The sequence below is a fragment of the Emydura macquarii genome, unplaced genomic scaffold (assembly GCF_026122565.2).
Source record: "Emydura macquarii macquarii isolate MOO-44397 ecotype Brisbane River unplaced genomic scaffold, CSIRO-AGI_Emac_v2 contig_1390, whole genome shotgun sequence".
Taxonomy (NCBI): Eukaryota; Metazoa; Chordata; order Testudines; family Chelidae; genus Emydura; species Emydura macquarii.
In genome coordinates, this window is record NW_027131527.1 from 20403991 (window position 1) to 20424535 (window position 20545).

A 20545-nucleotide genomic window follows, 5' to 3' on the forward strand; every position below is an offset into this window, starting at 1 on the left:
ATTGCCTGATATGCCAGAGACGTGGACACCATCGGTGTCAACATCGTCAGTTCCGGACTCAACAGACATCTGATGGATGTTGCCGGAGTCAATGGTACGGCCTTGAGTTGATGGTGAGTCAGTACCAGAGAGCGGGTAGAAGGCTCAGCTCCATCATATGTATCCGAAGAGTCATGGTGTTGATCTGCACTGATCGTGGCAGAGGAGATTGACTCCCTGAGATCTGGAGTGGTTACAGTCTGTCTTATGGGTCCTTTTCTTGGTGGGCCTGAGAAAAGGGAACAATCCCTCTTCCTCCGAGAGGAAGCCTCAAAATCTGTCTGAGGAACATCAGCTCATGTGGCTCCAAAGATGTCCGAGGAGCCAATACAGTCTCTAACACCAACGCAAGCCTCATAGCTCGCTCCATCAGGTGCCGCTTGAATCTCCAGTCGCTTGCTACCTGCATTCTTTTCTCAAAAGATTTATAAATGGTGCACCTTTTCATAATGTGCCGGTCTCCCAGGCACAATAAACACAGCACGTTGGGATCACTCTTAGGAACAGCTATACCACACGACAGACAATATTTAAATCCTGGTGAAGGCATTCCTCCAGAAAAATGCAGCTACTTTAGCTAACTATTCTAACTAAGGTACACAAACTATCTACTATAACTATTTACAACGATATCTCAGAAGGCTGTGATAAGAAAATTAGCATGAAGAAACACCACACTGAGCACTCTGATTCTAGCCATGGGCAGTGAGAAGGAACTGAAGGGGGCTCAGGGCAGTGCCGTCCTTATATGGTCATGGGAAAGGGCTTTAATGGAAAGGGCATGAGTGCCACCCCATGGGTACTGCTAGGCAAAATTCTCCATGTGTGCTCATCTAGTGCATCAGAGTGAAATACATGTCTGCAACCACTCAAAGAAGAACTTTAATTACATAGCTTGTCAGGACAACAAAGTCACACTCCTCAAGTGATACAGCTAACATGTGAACAGCAAATTAAAGCACTTGGATAATAGCAGCATGGTCAACCTGTGTGATGTGGGACAGATCTATGGGTAAATGTATTCCAACTAGCAGAACTACTCACTTACAAAACAGTGAAATTGTGTGTAAATTAATGAATTCCACTTACTGCATAGAACTGAGGATATAACTTTTTTAAAGGTTAGAATCACCTGTTATACTTTGTGGTATGGATGTTACAGGCCACATGTAGGCTGACATGGACACTAAAATGTTTCAATGTAAGAAGCCAAAGCAGGGACTGCTGCACTGGGAAAGAAAGGGGCTCAGCTGGGGCTGCCCCTCCCCCAGCATTGCCTTGGATCCAGAACCCTGCAGGGGAGACGCTCCATGCACCCACACAACAAGGTCACTAGGACACAGGTGGTCCCTCCCTCCATTCCCATGTGTAGTAAAAAGTTGTAGCAAGATACTGTTTTGTTTCTTTAAAAGTCCCATTTATACTGAAGTAGTTTTTTCAAAGCTATTACAATGTCAACATAAGTGTACTTAAATACAGAAATGGGGAAATCATGCCACTTACTTATTAAGTGCACAAGAGCTTTGAACCCAATAGTAAATAAAGAAACTAGTGACAAGATTTTCAGCATGACTAGTGCTGTGCATGTGATGACCTTGGGACACCAAGTCAGTTTATGGGAACTCCAAGGAATCATTAACAGGTAGAATGAAAAAAACCTTACTATTTGAGGTAAAAAATATTGTAGTCACACAGCAGCACATCACAGGGTCTATATAATACATGATGCCATAGATATGTAGCATGCCCACTTTTAAAAAAGCCTAAATGGGACTATTATGTGTCTCTTTTATTAGGTCATTGATTTTATTTCTCTCTATGTATTTCACTCTGCTGTGGGTCAGGCTAACACCTGAAGAACAAAACGAACTAACATTTGTTCCTGAACACAAGCAGTTTCCCTGCAGCACTAGTGCAGAATAAAACCAACTACAATCACACTTTTAACACCATAGCCACCAATATTCTAGTTGTGCAGAAGCAAAGCTTTACTGTTTCCTTTGCAGATTTTAGCACTGGTTGTCTGGTGGCGTTCACTTGGGATAAAAGAGAGAGAAGCACAGGGACTGGAAAGCACACTACAATGGGGAACATACCAAATTCCAGAGTCTGAAAACTCCCACTAAAATCGATGAGATTTGATACTAATAAGTAATATGCAGTGTAAAGGGGCAGCAAAGAATCATAAGCAGCATCTGAATAAAGATTTTAGCAATTAATTTAACATTTTTTGAAAACTGTGCTCTTATTGATATTGTTGATTAAAAAATATCTGAAATGAGGCACTATTAAGTTGTCAAAACTATGCCTGCATATTTCTTCAAATTCCTATAATAGCACTACATCCAGTGGTACCAATAGGAACACTAGTGCAGTCAGGGAGCTGGCATTTTATTGACTGTCTTCTGCATGTGCAGGGTTACACAACTTAGTGGTTAGAATGACTGCAGCAATTTATAGTAATGTTCTCACTGATGGGAAGCATGAAGAAAAATACAAGTGTAGAACCAGCCTTTAATTTTAATATTTTTACACCTGTCTCTAAACTAATATGGATGAATCAATTTTATTTAAACCAGCATTTTGCCTGACAACGTGTGTCCCATAGCTCACCAGAAACTGAATCAAGTAACTGAGTTATGAAAACTTAATTATTTACAGTGGAAATGCTGACAAATCTGTTTGCTGATAATAGGTACTGTTATAATATTTTGGATAGGTGTGATTTATACAAGAATTAAGGAAGTCACTGAATCCTCTATTAGAGCATTTTGCTCTTTAAACTAGCATAAAAAATGGGATTATCTTTAGCTCAACAAAACTGCATGATGAGAATAGCTAAACTGCTAATTGATGCTGCTGAGCAGAGGGAAATCCATTCCTAAAGAATCTCATCACCAAATATACAGTCCTGAGGGGAAGAGAGAGAGGAGACAACACTGCTACAGATCTGCATTGCAGTAGATTACAAAGGACACATTAATACAGTGAAATGCAGTCCTAGAAAGCACAGCATTGACATAGAAAGCCCAACAACGAATCAGGTACACATGTAAAAGAATGGAGTAAAAATATTAATAGGTCAGTGAACAGTAGTCTGATGCTGAGCTGATGACATTTGGCTAATTTCATTTTTTCCCTGTGAACATTAACACAGTATCTAACATTACTGTTACACACTTAAAAACTGAGTCAAGAATTTATCTGATTGTTACCTGTATATAAAAATCCATCTAGAGTTCTTTGACACTTCAAAGCAAAAGCATGTGACTAAGCAAACAGAAGGTATCTAAAAGATTACATAATTTGGTAATCTAATGCACACTAACAGCTGAGCTATCCAGGGGAAAGGTTCATTCATGGGTAAGATATATTACCTTAGCCTGTATCCATATGCTTGAAATGGCATAAGCCCATGTAAACATTACTGTGCAGAATTATGAAATGATAAAATCATGCAGTTAAATATAGAATATTTTCTTGCATTTTACTTTAGCAGTTGTCATGGAGTACAAAATAGAACCTTAAAATATAATATGTTCCTTAGGAATAGAAACTCAGTCAGACTCACCAGACAGAGTATCTAGAACACAAAGGTACTTTAAACATTTTTATGATTATTCTGAGCTGGAATTATTGCACTTTACTAAAAGTTGAAAACAATGTTAAATTTATGATAAGCAAGTGGGAAGGTTTTTCTTTTTAATCTCAGTTCCAAAACTATTCATTTCAGGAATTTGGACATACAATTTTAATGAACATACAACTTCATCACTAAATTTAAAAAACAAAAATGAAATCCAGAGACCAGATCATAGGTTAAGAGGAAAAATCCACAGCAGGCCACAATTTAAGAAGAAAACTGCACAAGACTTGAAGCCAAGGAGGCTGGAACAATGTTTATAGTAGGGCTGCTCAGAGCATTGAATTAAACTGTAAACCCTGTATATAATGGAAACCACTTCAAGCCATGGGCTGCAGTAGCACCCCCTGCACTCCTAGTTCCAGCATTCATGCTTGAAACCACTACTGTCTGTCCTGACATCCCCTCTCATGGGAGAGATCTGAAAGCTCACAAGAGAAGTGGGTGGCACAACCCTCCATCATCATGAATATCCCCAGATTTACAGGGAAACTCATGGACCTCTGTGTATCAATTGTAAGTCACAGCCTCTCCTCAGTCTCTCTCTCACAGTAGTATGGCTCCCTTAAGTGTCTAGTTACACTTGCACCCCCGCTGGTGTCTGGTTCAAAAAACTCAGATACATGAGTAGCATCTACTCAGAATTTTGGGCAGGGAATCATACAGTTCCTACACTTGATAGCGTAGACATACAGCTAAAACACTGAACTTGGAGAATATATCCCACTTTGATTCTGTCATAGTTCAGGAAGCAACTCTAACATCTTCAATGGCCTCACAGCAACAATAGGACATGAAGGGATTGTCTTTTAAAGCGTGATTATCCAGTGAACGTTACCTAACTTGGTTCCCAATTGGCCTTTTGTGTTGAAGATGCTTAAGCCTGACCCTCTGATGGGCGGAAAAGCTCCTGCTTTAACTGTGAGGTTTAACTACTACTTCCTACTAACTACTGCTTCCTTTTCAGTTCAGACCAGAGAGAAAATAAAGGTGGGTGATATCTTTCTTATTTCTATAAGATGCTTCCTGTAAAATACCTGCTTTGGGGCTTACAAAGAATCTAGATGCAATAATCATTCTTATTTTACTGATTATTCCTTGAGCACTGCATGAATGCTTAAATTGAAACAATTACTGATTGTTTTGCTTTGTGTAAAGTTAAAGCCTAGTTGCTTATCTGTCACCAGGGTCCCAACCGTAACATCCTATTTCTGCTGGGTGTGGGCAGTGGACACCTCAAACGCTGCTTAGTTCTACATTGAGTCCATCCAATCATACAATCTCAGAATAAACAGAATGACACTAACATGGTAAGTGCTTATTGAGTCTCTACTGCCTATGGGGGAGGGGGGAATGGGACACAAAAAGATGTTTAGTATGATCACCCATTCACATAAATATGAAGACAAGTGTGTTTATTTGGGTGTGTTATTCCAAACATACTGTAGACTTAATACCTAGAGCTGTAATTTTAAAAAATAAGCCAGAGTCAGACTAGGTCATTTCTTGAGCAAGCTACCCCAAGGAACAACACAGGTGCTGTGGGAAGTGGCAATGATTAAATGGGAGGTCCAGTCTTAGGATTTATGAGTGCACAAGCTTCTGGACTTGAGGAGGATCAAGTCAGGTCATGATTTATCTAACTTTCCAGTCTTGTTGCTGACATGCATGAAAATGAGCTATTCTACTGCTACAGAAGGAGATACGGCATCTTTTTAACCGAAAAGATGCAGAGCCCCAAAGCACCACTTGCTTTGCTTTTGTTTACAGCCAAGCTTATTTGTTATACAGTGCTCTTCCCTCTGATGATCAAAACAATTCTTCAGCATGGTATTATGGGACACTGTGCTGCCAGAGGTGTTTTCTTCTGATGAGATGCAGAAGAGATCCTAACTCAGGGGTTCTTAAACTGGGGGTTGGGACCCCCTCAGGAGGTCATGAGGTTACTATGGGGGGGTGTCATGAGCTGCCAGCCCCCCCCAAGCATGTCATTAAGGGTGGCATGGCAGGGGAGTGATCACTTTTCGAGGGGGGTCACAGCAAACAAAGTTTGAGGACCCCTGTCCTAACTATTCAAGGCCATTAGAAGATTCAAGAGCATTTTGATGTAAAACGATGGAGCTATAATGTTCTGACTGATATCCAGTGAGTAATTTTGTTCTGCTTACTTTAAGTTCTCCCTGCAGTTTCACTTGGCGACAAACAAACTTATAAAGTATTGCTGGCAAAGAACATAGCTACAACTTTCCATCCTACAGATGCTTGCAGGTCTCTGTGGGGAATAAACACCATGTTTTTCGGGCAGTAAAGCATTTGGGACTAAAGGTATTATACAAACCTATGCTATGTAAACACGTATCTTGTATTTGAATAATTGCAACAATCTAACTATATGGTGGCTCAAAAGCAATATACACTATATGATGCTACACCCTGAAACATTTAGAAATTACAGCTTGTACATATTGCAGGTGCCCTCCCATTAAGTAATGCATCTTGCCTGAAGCACATATGCTCTGTGACCTAGAGTAACTGCCAACTGATTTTCAGATACTGTTTCTAATCAATACCCTTAAGAGTTTATCATGACTAGGAAAAGTGGTCGAATTTAGCCCATGCTGGCTAAGCGTGACCTAATATGACCTTTTTCCTAGTGTATGCAGGATAACACTTTGGAGCACAATTCTTAGCTGTCAACGGGAATCTAGGCAGCCTGTTTGGTTACACAATTTTTCGATGGGGGTTGATGCAGAAAGTTAGCTTTCTATAAAGCAGTCCTTATCCATGTGAAAAGTATCCATGATCATATAATACCATCTTCTTGTCCTTCTGTGTGTCATAATTCCATGCATAATTCCATGAATAGGCTCCTCAAGGGATGATGCCCTAAAGTAGTTGTAAAATCAATAAATTTAACATGGTTTTTCTGTTTAAATTAAACCTTTCTGTAAAGAACAGTGAGGCTGGGGCCTAAGCTAGCTAGATACAGGCACAAATGATCCAAACAAAAAAATCATGCACTAGGTACAGAGTCGCAACAAATCATTCTAAACAAATCAAGCTAAAATAAAATTTATTTTGGGGTGGGAGGGAGGGCATCCCCAAACAATTATAGAATCAGTTCAAGAGCTTCAACTAAGTCAGTGTTTCTCAACCTGGGGGTTGTGACAGTTTTAGAGGGGTCGCAAGTGCAGAGCTGGTATTGGGGGTGGCAAGAAAGGCAATTGCTTGGAGCCACAGAGGCTAAGTTACATGCCTCAGCCCCGTGGGGGTGGGACTCAGGCTTCAGGGGTACAGTAGTTTGGAAAGGTTAAGAACCACTGAACTAAGTAGATACCAGGTCCTCACTAGCAAAGTTTTAATTTCAAGCGAAAAATCTTCCCCTCCTAAAATCCTACATTTCTAGTCCATATTCCTTTCTATCTGCTCTGGCAGACACCATACCATCCAATATATAATAAATGTCTCACTTATGTGGATTTAGAATGCAATTACATCTGTAGTTTGACAACTTTTTCTTGTTGGGATACTAGGAAATGCCAATTTTCTTTCACAACATGCAAAGCAAAAATAGTGATCAATACTAAAAGAGACTTAGTGCAGTTACCACATGCATTTTGCAATGTGCCCTTTAGCACACATAACTAACATCTCCAAGCGCCACTGTTAAACATCATACAAAACCAGAAAAACAGGATTGTTCACTGTTGTATTTTATGCCTATCCGGTCAGTGCGTAAATATTTTCTATAGCTTTGCTCTCTGGTGAACAATATAAAAAACATGTAAGTGCTACAAAACACTAGAAGATAATATTCTCCTGGGAAGTGTAAACTGTATATTTAAAGCTACGTACAAGATAGCTGTAAAACCCTCAAATTTGCAGAAGTTATTAAAGAAACTCATCTATTCACTTGAACCTGCTGAATGGATTCTGCTGAGTGTTTCCCCATCAACTAATATCTTCAGTAGGACCTGGCAGATCAACTGGATTCAACACCGTTGCATAAATTTTATAATCTTTACGACAGGACTGTTTACCACGCTTCTGGTCCCCTTTGGAAAAAGGTTATAGGGATTAAATTCCTTATTCCATTTTATTTAAAATATTAGGTGAATCCAAAGAAATCTTATCCTTTTGTTTTTCATAATAGTTTTTAAAAGTTGACCTGTTATTAAGCATGGTCTGCACTAATATATAATCAAAACTACCAAGAAAGTATACTAGTCTGTGGTTTTGTATTTATTTTATTGCACACCAAATTTGCACTCTTGGTTTAATTATTATTCTTTAAAAATTATACTTAAGTAGATATCATAAATATTTTGCAAACATCAATCAGTCTGCCTTCATCCAACTCCTCCTACCAAATGCATTGTAGAGTGTATACAGGTACTGCAGAGGTTAAATGACTATTCAATGTAGACATCCTGTTTATACTAAAGAAAATATATTGAGTGGTGACATTTAGATATTAAAATTAAAATAAACCATTTATACCAACAAGAGGTTGTGAATGGGTAATCCTATGAAAGTTACAGCTCAACATATAGGTTATTTTTAACACTAAAACAGCTCTGTTCCTACAGTTAGAAAAAACTCCCTCGAACTGTTTTTACATCTTTTCACTATTACTATCACTGGGGAAATCCAGGAGGTGAATCACGAGGATATAAACAAAAAGTTTTTGTTGCACCATATTAACTACCAGGTTTTTTTAACCTGCCAAAAAACACAGTAAACTCCAGTCCACTAAGCCTGCATTAAAATAAAGAACAAAGTCATCTTTGAAAGTGTTTGTTTTAGCTTTCTTGCCCAACAAGTTTTTTTTTTTAAATACACTTGGTGAGAAGGGATATTTACTACTACAACAACAACAAAATTCCAAAGAGGTCACATACTGTAAAAACATCACATCTCCTGAAATCCAGAAAATATCCAAGATATCTACATACAAACCATTTTGTACTTACTTTAAAACTTCATTATGTTTTGGCACAGAGTGTTTATGGTTCTAACTATTTCTGATTACCTGCTCAGAATATGCTGAACTTTAAAATCCTATGCAAAGCAGAGAGCAAACAAGGCCAATAAATCTCAGTTCTAACCACTCCAGCAAGCATGGAGCAAAGAGCTAGCTGTTTGTTCCTTAATGTCAATTCACAAATTGGATTTACATACAAGTTTTGAAATTAAATAGCTTTCTTTCAGAACTGAGCATAGGCATTAAAGCCATTCATTACTAAGCATATACACTGTTATTAGTAATCAAGAAACATAAATACTATAGACATTTTGAATACCTTTGGACTTGGAGCTTTAAAATAAATATGTCAAGTGGTAGTCAATTCACCAGTCCTTACAAAACCAAACCAATCAAAAACACCTTAGGAAATAATCAAAGAACACACTTGAAATACAATCTGAAATTTGTTGTAGCAGCAGTATAAATAAAACTGCTCCAATAAGGCAGAAGAATCAAATGTTTAATTTCTGGATGAACTATTCTTCATTTTACAGAAAAACATATACAAGTACAATATTATTCATATTCAAAAGTGGTTTGCACTGCCGATTTTTTCAGTAATTAAATACGAAAAAACAGTAATAAAAGATTCACAAGTCTAGTAATGACCTTAATTTGGACGTCAGTGTCATTTACTTACAATGATTCTTGGCAATTATGAGCTTCATTGGAATGTTTAAGTCGCAGAGGACCATCTCAAAACCAGCTAACTTAATAACTGATTCAAGATGTCCGCTACTGAAAATCCAAGGCTGTATCACCTACAAGTTTACATCCCAGTGTGTCCGAACTGTAAGCTTTTTTAAACAAGGTCACATTTATGCTAGCTGTAAATTACGAACTCTCTCATTTTAGCTTTCAGCACACTGCAATTTAGAAACCAATCCACAAACCCACCACCTTCCAGCCGCCTCATTGGTCAATCACTGACCCAGCCCACATGGTATCAGTGGGTGTGTCCCCGAAACACAGTTTTATTGGCTGAAACCAGATGGTATTTAATGAACTGATTTTGCGCCGCTAGCGGGGGAGGTGGATGGCAATCACACAGCCAGCCAGCGACAGGGGAGGCAGAGTATCCAGGGTTCATTCCCTCATTGCAGGGGGCCTTAGAAAATCCCCAAGCTCAAACAGTGAATCAGATGCAGAGGACTTAGATTCATTTGTAGGCAAAGTCCCTGCTCCCCGGAGGCGGTCACGCTGGATCCCCCTTTTCCTGAAAGCCTCCCAGGAGTGCCTCGCTGGGGCCGGGCCATAGAGGAACTGAAGTCGGTGCGACCACACCGCTGCGCTAGGGCTTGTGCGTGCCCGCCCAGCTGTGGGATGGGGCACAAGGAGCCGGGCTGGCACCGCTCTACAAGCCCTGCTGCTCCCCGCCTCGGCGGAGCCGGGGGCTGGCGAGGCAACGCGGCAGGGTGCGCTGAGGACAGTGGGCGGCGCACGCCCACTGTCCGGCGGCCTGAGCCCGGCGCGTTCATCACTTACGCGGCCTGTTCCGTCTGCCCGAGTCCAGCCGTCTCCGCAGCCTGCATTTCTTGGCCGGGGAGCCGTGGCTGGGCAGCGGCAGCTCCTGGCGCAATAGCGGCGGCGGCGGGTGGAAGCCGTTGTGCAGCAGCCCGTTGAGCAGCGACCCGGAAGGGGGGGTGGTGGCGGCGGGCTGGGCTCGGGGCCGCTCCCCCATGGCAGCGGCGGCGGCCTCGCTCCTTTGTTTCCGCGCAGCGGGCCGGGCCGGGCCGGGCGGCGGAGCCTCAGCGCTCGCGGCTCATGCTGGTTCAGTCACCGCCGTAACCGGCTCTCTCTGGCTCCGCTGCGGCGCAGCTGCCGGAGCCCACGCCCCCGGCCGGCAACGCACCACGGCGCACGCGTGCTGCGCAAGGGAGGGGGCGCCGCGGTGGGGCAGGCTGGCAGCCGCGCACGGATGTGGGCGCGCGGCGGTCGCTGCGCGGGGACAGCGCGTCCTGGATTCCGAGCCGCCCGCGCGGCTGTGCGCGTTCCCGGCCCGGGGGGGGGGGGGATGTCAGGGGCCTGCCTGGCTCGGCACAACTGCACGGGCTCCCTACCCGAGTATCTCGGGGCTGTGCGGCGTGTCCGTGGAGCCTGGGCGATGGATGTAGGCTGCACGTGTGCACGGTGTGTCTGAGGCCTCCGCTCTCTCTCCGTGCAGCACGGGTGCATTTTGTACGTATGGCTTGGTGATGTGTGGCTGTGCTGCGGCCTGTGTGTGATCTTTTTCGGTCGCGTGGCAGTGGCATGCGTTTTCACTCTGGGTGCCAATTGTCTGACTTTGCTTAGGTGCAGGCGTTTTCCGTCTCTGTTTACCTGTGCTGTGTTTGTCTGACTGGCTCCACATTCAGCGTAGCTGCCTCTGGCTTCAGGGCATGTGTAGACGGTGCACGCACGCATGAGTGGCTTGGGAATGTAGTGCTGGGAAGGTGTCCACTAGCTCTGCATGTCTATAAATGCATATTTTCTGTGCATGCTTTGTGCTTCCTCCAGAGTTGTGTATCTGCATGCATGATCGGTGTTTTGTTTTAGTGGTCAGACAAAAATATCTGAGTCACAAAAGAATTGTCAGCAGTGACCAGTCGCATTTTCAGTGCATGTGACCTCATGCCTTTCCAGTTTTTTGGCTTTCACTGCAAGTCCTTGACAATCCTTTTGTGACTCAGATATTTTTATCTGGCCACTAAACAGTCCAAGTGAAAAGAACCCATTTACTGAATGAAATGTTATTAAATGATAAAGTGCATTAACATAATAAAAATACATATAAAATTAGATTAACTACCCAGTTCCTGCTATTGAGATAACAAATCACAACTGTAAACAACAAAAATTATTCCAAAATGCAGAAAGTGTCCTGTGACAGAGACAGGTGTTATGTCAAAGAGGTGTTATGTCAAAGCTGACTCATGTTACTGAAATAGATGTGATTTAAGTGCCTAATAGAGTGTGGAGGAACAGACTCGCTTTTTCATGTGCAACACTTTTGAATTAAGCTTTATACTCAGAATAATTACAATAATATTTTCCAGCTATCCTCATATCTATACAGAAAGTTTTAAGTTTGAACTAGAATACTGCTTTATGAAATCTTTCTCTCCCTTCCATTAATGTTTCAGGTGAACTGATTTCTGTATTTATTAAGTATTTTGAAATACATTTTTCTTATTACTAAGTTATCAACTTTGTTAAATTTAGGGGCACACATTTGAAAAGATATTTAAATCTCCAAGTTTTAAGTTTAGAATTCTACAGCCTCTCCATAAGACAAGTTAAAGAAGGGCAATCACATCGTGGGTTTTACCATGTTAATTGATCATCTGTACCAGTCAGGAAGGAATCTCTCCCCCTCAGCTATGTACAGCATTGCTTTTCTTGGGCACCATTCAGTGTTTCTCAACCTGGGGTTTTAGAGGGGTCGCAAGTGCAGAGCTGGTATTGGGGGTGGCAAGAAAGGCAATTGCCTGGAGCCACAGGGGCACCATGAAACTAAGTTACATGCCTCAGCCCTGTGGGGGTGGGACTCAGGCTTCAGGGGTACAGTAGTTTGGAAAGGTTAAGAACCACTGATCAAGCTACTCTATCATTCGTTTTTCCTCTGAGTTCCTCTTGAATAGAGTTGGGCCCTTTATGGTATTACAGATAAGGGAGGAAGAGAACCACCATCCAGTCTCTTCTGCATCACATCTGAGTCACTGCCAAAAACAGCACATTAGATTTGATAAACTAATGATCTGATTTGGTGTGACAAATTCTCCATAATGCCTTAACATTCCTTGTGTGGGTTAAAACAGCAATATACAGCTTTCACATTTACTTATACTTTAGCTGAATATTATTTTGAAAAGCTGACACCCTTGAGATCCCACAATCTCTAAGTAATCACAAGAGGGGAGGAGTGGGGGAGGAAGTGACTTTTCATCTCAAAGAGGAAGAAAGAGCACTGATATAAAGACCTTCAGTTATAAATTAGGCTACTGTTCTCTCTGATGAGTAACTGGCTCCCTCCAGTTCTTTCATCCATGCCACATATGAGACAACACTAACCACAGAAAAGGTAGCCTGGAAATATGTATTAACTTATAAACAGCTGCAGTACTATCCATCTCCCACCAAACACACAGTGGTAGTGTAATTGTCCATCTACATTCCTATATTTTTATTTGACTTTCAACATATGAATCTGAGATGTTCCAGTCCAGAACCAGGGGTTCACATATAACATTTGTTAATGAAAGCTGGGCTATTAGACCAATACTAGATCTCGGAGCATCCATAAACCAAGTTTTCCCATTCACTTAGCCCTCACCTCACAGAAGAACCCTGGGAGATAGTGAAATGTGCAGTGTAATCTGAAAGTCAACAAATCCAGGCATTGGAACCAAGTTTGTAAGTAACAGAACTCTTAATTTCTTTTACCATTTTCTCTGTATTTCTATCTTCCCTTCTTAATATGTGTAGATGAAAATCATTTTTTTTATTCTTGATCTTTCCCTCTTCCTGACATGTTTCCTTTTGCTGTAAACCAGCAGTCTGGGGGAAAAAGGCTTTAATCATGCACTATGCTACCCACCACTATCTGAATGGATTCAGAGGGGTGAATTACAGCAGCCAGCATTGAGTCATTTATTACTCTGACTGTATTCAGATACTACACTTTTCATGCATCACTGTATATTACTCTGCTCCTTAGGCACTTTTCTAACAGTCCCAGTTTAAAAAAATTACTAAAAAGCAGATCGGGATACCTCTAATCCCACTGAACAATATGTTAATAGCCCCACTGATGTCACTGGGAAAACTCATGGTGTAAAGGGGGTAAGTGGGAAGGGTATCACAATCTGGGTTAGTAATTTTAAAACATTGAGGTTTGCAGAAAATCAGGTGCCTCTAGGTATCACAATCTGGGCCTAAATTAAAAATACCATGAGAGGCTTTTCCCCCTTCATTTTTGGGGGCTCACATATCCCTGATTTAAGGCTATGTTAAAATAGGCATCAAACAGGTGCAGCTTGCATATGGAGCCATTACCAAGAACCAAAAATATTCCTCACAGCATTCATTTTAATGCAACGTTAATTTTAATTAATGTTAATTTTAATGCAATGACAGTCAGCTACAGAATGATGGCTATATTTTGGAGAAGAATTTTAATGGGAAGTGAAGTATCTATGCACTTCCTCAAATTACAGAGTGTGTATTATGCAGTGCAAAGAATATAATGGAATGAACTTTGTTATTGTTGCTAGTAGATGTGTTCCAGGGATCACTGGATCCCCTCCATTTCTGTTTATATTTCCACTGATTTCTATATTATTCTGTTTCTATATTACAGAAAACTCATATTGGCTCTCATACCATTTATTTTTCCTTTATAAAAAAAAGTAGCAAATATACATCAATTTAATAAACAAATGCCAAAATATGAAGAACAAAATTAAGATCCAAGTAAAAATAGACAGTGTCAATATGTTTTAGTTACATTTATATACCCCCATCGATTAAAGGGGCACTGTCAAAGTTAAGAGGCCCACTATTTGGCCTTTCCTCACTTCATCCCTTTATTAGAATGAAAGCACTTTGTTGGGAGTAGGGTTGTGTGTGTAAATCTGTGTTCAAAATATATTTTAATATTCTTTTTTCTCCTTATATTGCAGGGCCAGAAGAACAGTAGTTATGAGCAACCCTATAATAACTAACAAATCCATGTGCACATCAAAAGGAACAAAATACATTATAAACTAAGGAAAACAATGACCTAAAATATATGAAAAAGGTATTTACATTGTTTTTTGAAAAGGTTTAACATGGCTTAAAGGAAAATCTAAATTTTTAACCAAAGTCATTTTGAAACAAAAAACAATAATTTAAAAAAATGTTGAAACAGGATGTTTTGAGAATTTAAAATTTTTCTTAAAGTTTTGAAATACAGCAATTTGTCAAAATCAACCCTTTTAAGCAAATACTTCCAGTTTTGACAAATTGTCATCTTCTGAAGAAAAAACGTTTTGTCAGGAAATTCCAGATGAGTTCTATAAATAAGGTCTTCATTCTCTCCTACACATAATCTGCATATAGGAAAACAGACTGGAAGGTCAAATCGTGGCATTTCATAGGAATTATTCCACAGGGAAGGGAGTTGCCCCCTGAGAAAGAAACCAGGAGTTCAGCTCCCTTAGCATCTTGTGACGCTAAGAACCCCTCAATGCCAACCGGAGGGTTCACTATTGTGTAACAGCAACTACTAAAAGACCCGATAAACTCACTATACCTAACAGTTGTAGCCATGCTGGTCCAAAGATATTAGAGAGACAGTGTGAGAAGTAATATCTTTTACTGAAACAGCTTCTGTTGGTGAGATAGAAAAGCTTTCGAGCTTATAGAGTGCTTCTTCAGGCTCTGTGTAAACAAGAACTTTTCTCTCTCACCAACAGATGTTGGTCCAATAAAAGATATTATCTCACCCACCTTATCCTTCTACACCTAGCACACCACTTTCATGGTATTTATCCATAAATGATGTCATATGAGGTCTCTAATAAAAGCTTATGTCAGTGATCTTCATATTCATTGCAAGATGTATATTTAAGGAGTTGTGTACATGTACTGGAAATAAATCTGTCAGCAGCTAAAGAGGAAAAACCAGGTTTCTGCCAGACAGGCAGTAAGATGTGTATCTCTGTCAAAATGTAAATTAAACATTGTAAGCGAACACAATGGAAGCCCCATTTACATACTGAGTCAACAGGAACGGAGCACCCATTGGAAAATGAACCCAAAGGGGTTGCCCTGTCTCCGGGGGCAGACAATTAACTTTAGGGAATATAAGGGAAAGGCAAAAAGACACCCTTTTATCTGAGGAACTAATCAGGCAGGGGGATAACATTTATGAAAACAGGATCCCATCCCATATAGATAGTGACCGGTACAGCAGGAAAATAAATGGCACTCTGTGTTCTCCTCCCTGAGCTCCCTCAGCAGTGTCTCTGCACTGATGCTAGTCTGGCATTGTCTAAATTGCCCAAACGGGTTGTTTAAACTTTTGATGTTGAAAAAGCCATGTAATTTGATTGTAAGCCTAGGCTAAAATCACATATAATACTTCTCAACCGATGCTTAATCTTTTTTAAAATATCCATTTTAAGTACTTATTTTCAAAGTACTGAAGAGACCTGAGAAGGAAGGCTGTGAAAACAAATTCTTTCCTAAAGGCTCCAACACAGAACAGCCAGCCACAAGAAAGGATTTGTTTTGGTATGTTTTATTTTGATAATTGGAGCTTGTGATATGATAGGGCAATAAAATCTGTTTTCAGTGGGCACAGAGAGAACTTTAAAACAACAAATGCTATGCTTTCTTTTTTGTTGCACTGAGGAAACATAATGCCTTTGCTTACAATGCATCCTGTGATGTGACTGACGCTAGAATTAATTCTGTAACTTCTGTCTCCAAAGTTCCATGTCAAAAATAAGGATAGGATAGGTCTCAGTGTAACAATTAAAATTGATATTCTCAGAATAAAATGCAAGTTGCTGTATATGTAGGAAAGGTCCTCAAAGTTATTTTTAGCACAGTGTGCCTACTGATGAGAAAGAAATCTGTACCTATGTTTCTTTTTGTGTTTGTGTCCCCAATTCACATTGACTTTGTGAAACACTGAAGTTTGGAAATTCCCTTTTTTTTACAAAAAGAGAGAGAAGCTCTTGCTCATTCCACAGTGAAGACATTGAGCTGTACTGTTAACTAAAATGTTCACTTTATATGCAATCCTAAAAGGTCACCAACTCCAGTGGTGTAGGGAACAGAACTATGGCAAACCAACAGGACACCAATGTAATGATGACTTCTAAAAATCATGCTTCTTTTTACCTACCCTGGTAATGAGGTCTAGGTATACTGGCCATCAATTTATTTTTATTTTTCCAACCCATTTATAAAATGCTCTTAATACCAAGGTTGCAAGGCACAGTTTTTTTTGTTTTTTGTTTTTTTAAATAAACCATCTCATTTTAATGAAGGGGAAAAAGAAGAGAGACACAAAATAAATACCAGTTCCTTCATATAAAGGCTTGAGAAAATGACTGGAGCTTAGTAACTCTGCATTAACGATTAAGAGTAAAAGATAAACATAAACATAAAGGCATTATGAATAAACCACCAGATGAACAACATTTTCCCTTAGCAAAATCTGAACCTTAGCTGGGTCCATCATTCTCTGTTGATGACATTTTCCTTGAAGAAAGAAAGGGCAAGTTCTGATTTCTACCTGAAGAAGCTCTGACCATAACAAAGTGTGGTCTCCACCTCTTCAAACACAAAATCCAGCCTAAAACACAAGATCCAGAATGTGCTCACCTGGAATAGGCCCACAATTGATATGGTGGCCATGAAATCCTGAGCCAATCAAGAAAAAACATTGTTGGTTTTATGGCCTTTACACTATAATTATGCCAGTCTTCATTCGTCATGTTCCTACCCCTGGAAACAAACAAAATGAACACACAACAAATCAATTTTTGGAGTGGGCTACCTCCTGCATATCAAGACAAATGTAAATAACACTGGGTTTAAAACAACACTATTGCTGGTAGGGTTTAGATTTCCAGATCAAGAAGAGAAAGCACTGTTTTCTGATAATGTAGACCCGTGGTTCTCAACCAAGGGTACATGTACCCTGGGGGTACGCAGAGATCTTCCAGGGGGTACATCAACTCATCTAGATATTTGCCTAGTTTTACAACAGGCTACATGCACTAGCAAAGTCTACAAACTAAAATTTCAAACAGATAATGCCTTGTTTTTGTTTATACTGCTCTATATACTATACACTGAAATGTAAGTATAATATTTATATTCTAATTGATTTATAAGTATATGGTAAACATGAGAAAATAAGCAATATTTCAGTAATAGTGTGCTGTGACACTTCATTATGTCTGATTTTGTAGGCAAGTAGTTTTTAAGTGAGGTGAAACTTGGGGTTATGCAAGACAAATCAGACTACTGACAGGGGTACAGTAGTCTGAAAAGGTTGAGAGTTACTGGGCTAGACCATACTGTGTAGTTTTAGACCATCCTAGTGTAGTTTTATAAAACAGTTTTCAGAAAAAGCTTTTCCCTGATCAGAGAAACCAAGCAAGAATCCTTGATTCTGCTGCTCAGAGAGTCCATTCTATAACCCTGCTACCAATCACGTTTAAACCTGGTTATAGCTAGCTTGGTTCCAATTATAGCATACATTTGGCCTTCATGTTCAATCTGAGGCATGTGATATATACTCCTGACTTTATAATAAATAATGCTTAGTACTGATATAGCACTTTGTATCAAAATATTTTACAAAAATGTAAAATCATCATTATTCTCCTGTTACAGGTTGGGAAACTGAAGCAATGGTGAACAGAACAAAACAAGCCAATGGCAGAGCCTAAATCTCAGGATCTCCTAAGGATCAACCAGTGCTTTCATTTCTTCAGACCATGCTGCCTTCCATGTCACATACAGTATGTTCATGACATGAACCCTTGTAAAGGGTTCTACAAAAGAAACAAGGATTTATATATCTCTCATTTCTGCAGGCTGTAACTCATTTGTGTTACTTTCTTTAGTTCCATTGCCCTGAGACTACCATAATGAAAAAACTTATTTTTCATCAAAGCTTTGTTGTTCTGTTTTTAATACCCCAAGAAGATCTTTGTCTATTTATTTTCATATGCATGTACACAAGTGTGACGTGATTTAGCTGTCACCAATATGATCAAAGTTCTGAGTAGTCAGGTTGTGGACATCAAAACACTAGGACGGCAAACGTGCTTGACATAGTTTGTGATCATTCCCTGCGTACTAGTTGTTTGATTTTCTACTTTCTAGTACATCTCTAGTAGCTGGACAAAGTTCACAGGACAAAGAGTACTGCTTAGTAATGTATATAAGAGTTTTGTCAGACATTCTCTTGTCCCATTAGGGTCAATCTCATGTGTACTGTGCAGCAATAATTTCAGATGTCTGAACGTGTCCTGATTTTTAGAGTAAGTTGGGCCTGGGCCTCCAATAAATATGAACAACTTGTAATGTCATTGTCCATTCCCAGTCCAAGTACTGAGACTTATATTTGAACATGAACATGGCACTGAAATTTGCCAATCTTTGTTCTTTGTAGTAACGTGAAAATAAGTCAGAGCAACTATTACAAAATTGTAATCAGAATCTTATTCATGCTCTCATTGCAAGGTAAATGCTTAAAACGCAGTTAGCACCTGCGTTCTTATGGTTGTTGTGTCTGTCTGTATGTGGGGGACATGTGTTCCCTGCAGCCAATAACCATGAGCTTGGACATCTGTCAATAAAAGGAAAAAAAAGAGATGGGGAGAAAGGGAAGATCTGCAGCAGAATTGTTGGGGAAATTGTTTATGATTGTTTTATGTGTTTGTAAATAGGTTTAAATAGTCCTCTGCTAATGAATAAGAGGGCGACCAGGCCAGACTCTATATTGGATCTTAAATCCAGAATGGAGTCAGACAATAGAGATACCAAGACACTGATGCTAGGCAGGATGCCAGCAAGACAAATCTGCCTGGAGACAGGACAAAAAGGTGAGAAGCCTATGATTTAGAGTGCCGTGTGCACAAGATTAGAATGCCATGGGCACCGGATTAGTGCTATGTGCACGACCTGGAGAGCGGGAAAGATTCTAGCCACTGATTGGCTAATGAAGAAGCAAACCAAAGTGATTTAAGGAGGCCAGTGCCACAATTCGGAGCTGTCCATCTGAGTGACAGTGTGGCGAGGGCACGTTTGGTTTGCGCGGGCATCGGGAGTCGAGGCTGAGAAGCAGCCAACTGTGGACCAGGCCGAGAAGCCGCCAATTGCAGACCTGGAGCCAAAGCAGATGGCTAAAGACCAGATCGTGAACAGCACTCCTTGGGTGGAGCGAAGATCAATTGTAAATATACAAAGACTAAGGGGACCCAGGGTTGTGTTACTGGTTTTGGGCCTGGTGTTCATCCCCATTAGTTTATTCTTAACTTCAGTGGTTTTGTGTTTATTATTTGTCACCACAATGAATTGCCCTTTGATTGAACACCAGCGGTGTGATTTACAGTCTGTTCCCAGTGATAGATCCAGAAGCCAGGGTAAACGAACTTCTCCTGTAACAGAATTGCTCAAAATGGAATCAAAGTTCACAGCTTTTCACACTGTTCTCTCTTTTTACCATTGTCAGACGTCAGCATTAGATTTGATTTAATCAGATCTGTCCTGCACTGTTGTATCATCTTTCAAACAGAGAGCATAAAAACAGAGAGAGAAGGTTACAGGCAACAGCCTTTTGAAATGGCTTGTCTCCCACTGCTATATAATCCCTTTTCTCTCTAACTCTATCCAATTTACACCACCAATGCATGGTATCTGAATAAACAAACAATTTTTTGCAGCAAATCATTATATTATCACTATGTTTTTATTATAGTTAATAAAATCATGACTATACACTGTAAATTTTTGCATCTTTCTTAGAGAATCTAAAAACCGTTGTGATGGGGTGGCCTCCGTGCTCCCCTGGGCCGAGCGCTTTTTACTGGGGCAGGACACAAAATGGCCGCCCGGGGCTCCCACCAGCCTCAAGATGTCTCTCTACGGACCGGCCTTCCCACAGGTCTTCGCAGGCCGAGTATTGTCCTTGGGACCTTGGGGTCTAGGGTTTGGGGGTAGGGGGTGTCCGAGCCCGCCCTCTCCTTCGGACACCAGCCCAGAGTCCCTGGCTGACAGCAGTGGGTGGCTGCTGCTCTAAGGAAACTATAAGTCTTTTCTCTGGGCTGCTTCCCTACCCGGGACCC

General features: G+C 40.5%; 1 protein-coding gene and 1 long non-coding RNA gene across 4 annotated transcripts in view; one reads left to right on the forward strand and one right to left on the reverse strand.

Moving 5' to 3' along the window:
- Positions 1-10404, reverse strand: part of PANK1 (pantothenate kinase 1) — a 36695-nt gene extending 26291 nt beyond the window's left edge. Inside the window, exon 1 of one of the 2 annotated variants that reach the window (XM_067552816.1) lies at positions 10194-10404. In XM_067552816.1, coding sequence (XP_067408917.1) covers positions 10194-10389 — 196 coding nt within the window. In that variant the 5' untranslated portion in view covers positions 10390-10404. Of the gene's footprint in view, positions 1-9348; positions 9627-10193 lie in introns of those variants that run through there. The other variant, XM_067552817.1, reaches the window with a different exon arrangement.
- Positions 10405-10699: 295 nt separating this feature from the next.
- On the forward strand, positions 10700-20293 carry LOC137156134 (uncharacterized). 2 transcript variants are annotated; one of them, XR_010920674.1, is made up of 4 exons: positions 10700-10838; positions 13014-13100; positions 14369-15965; positions 18087-20293. It is a non-coding gene; the product is annotated as an uncharacterized lncRNA (long non-coding RNA). The 2 variants fall into 2 exon arrangements; XR_010920675.1 differs by having other exon boundaries at positions 14369-14487; positions 18087-20290.
- The last annotated feature ends 252 nt before the right edge of the window (positions 20294-20545 follow it).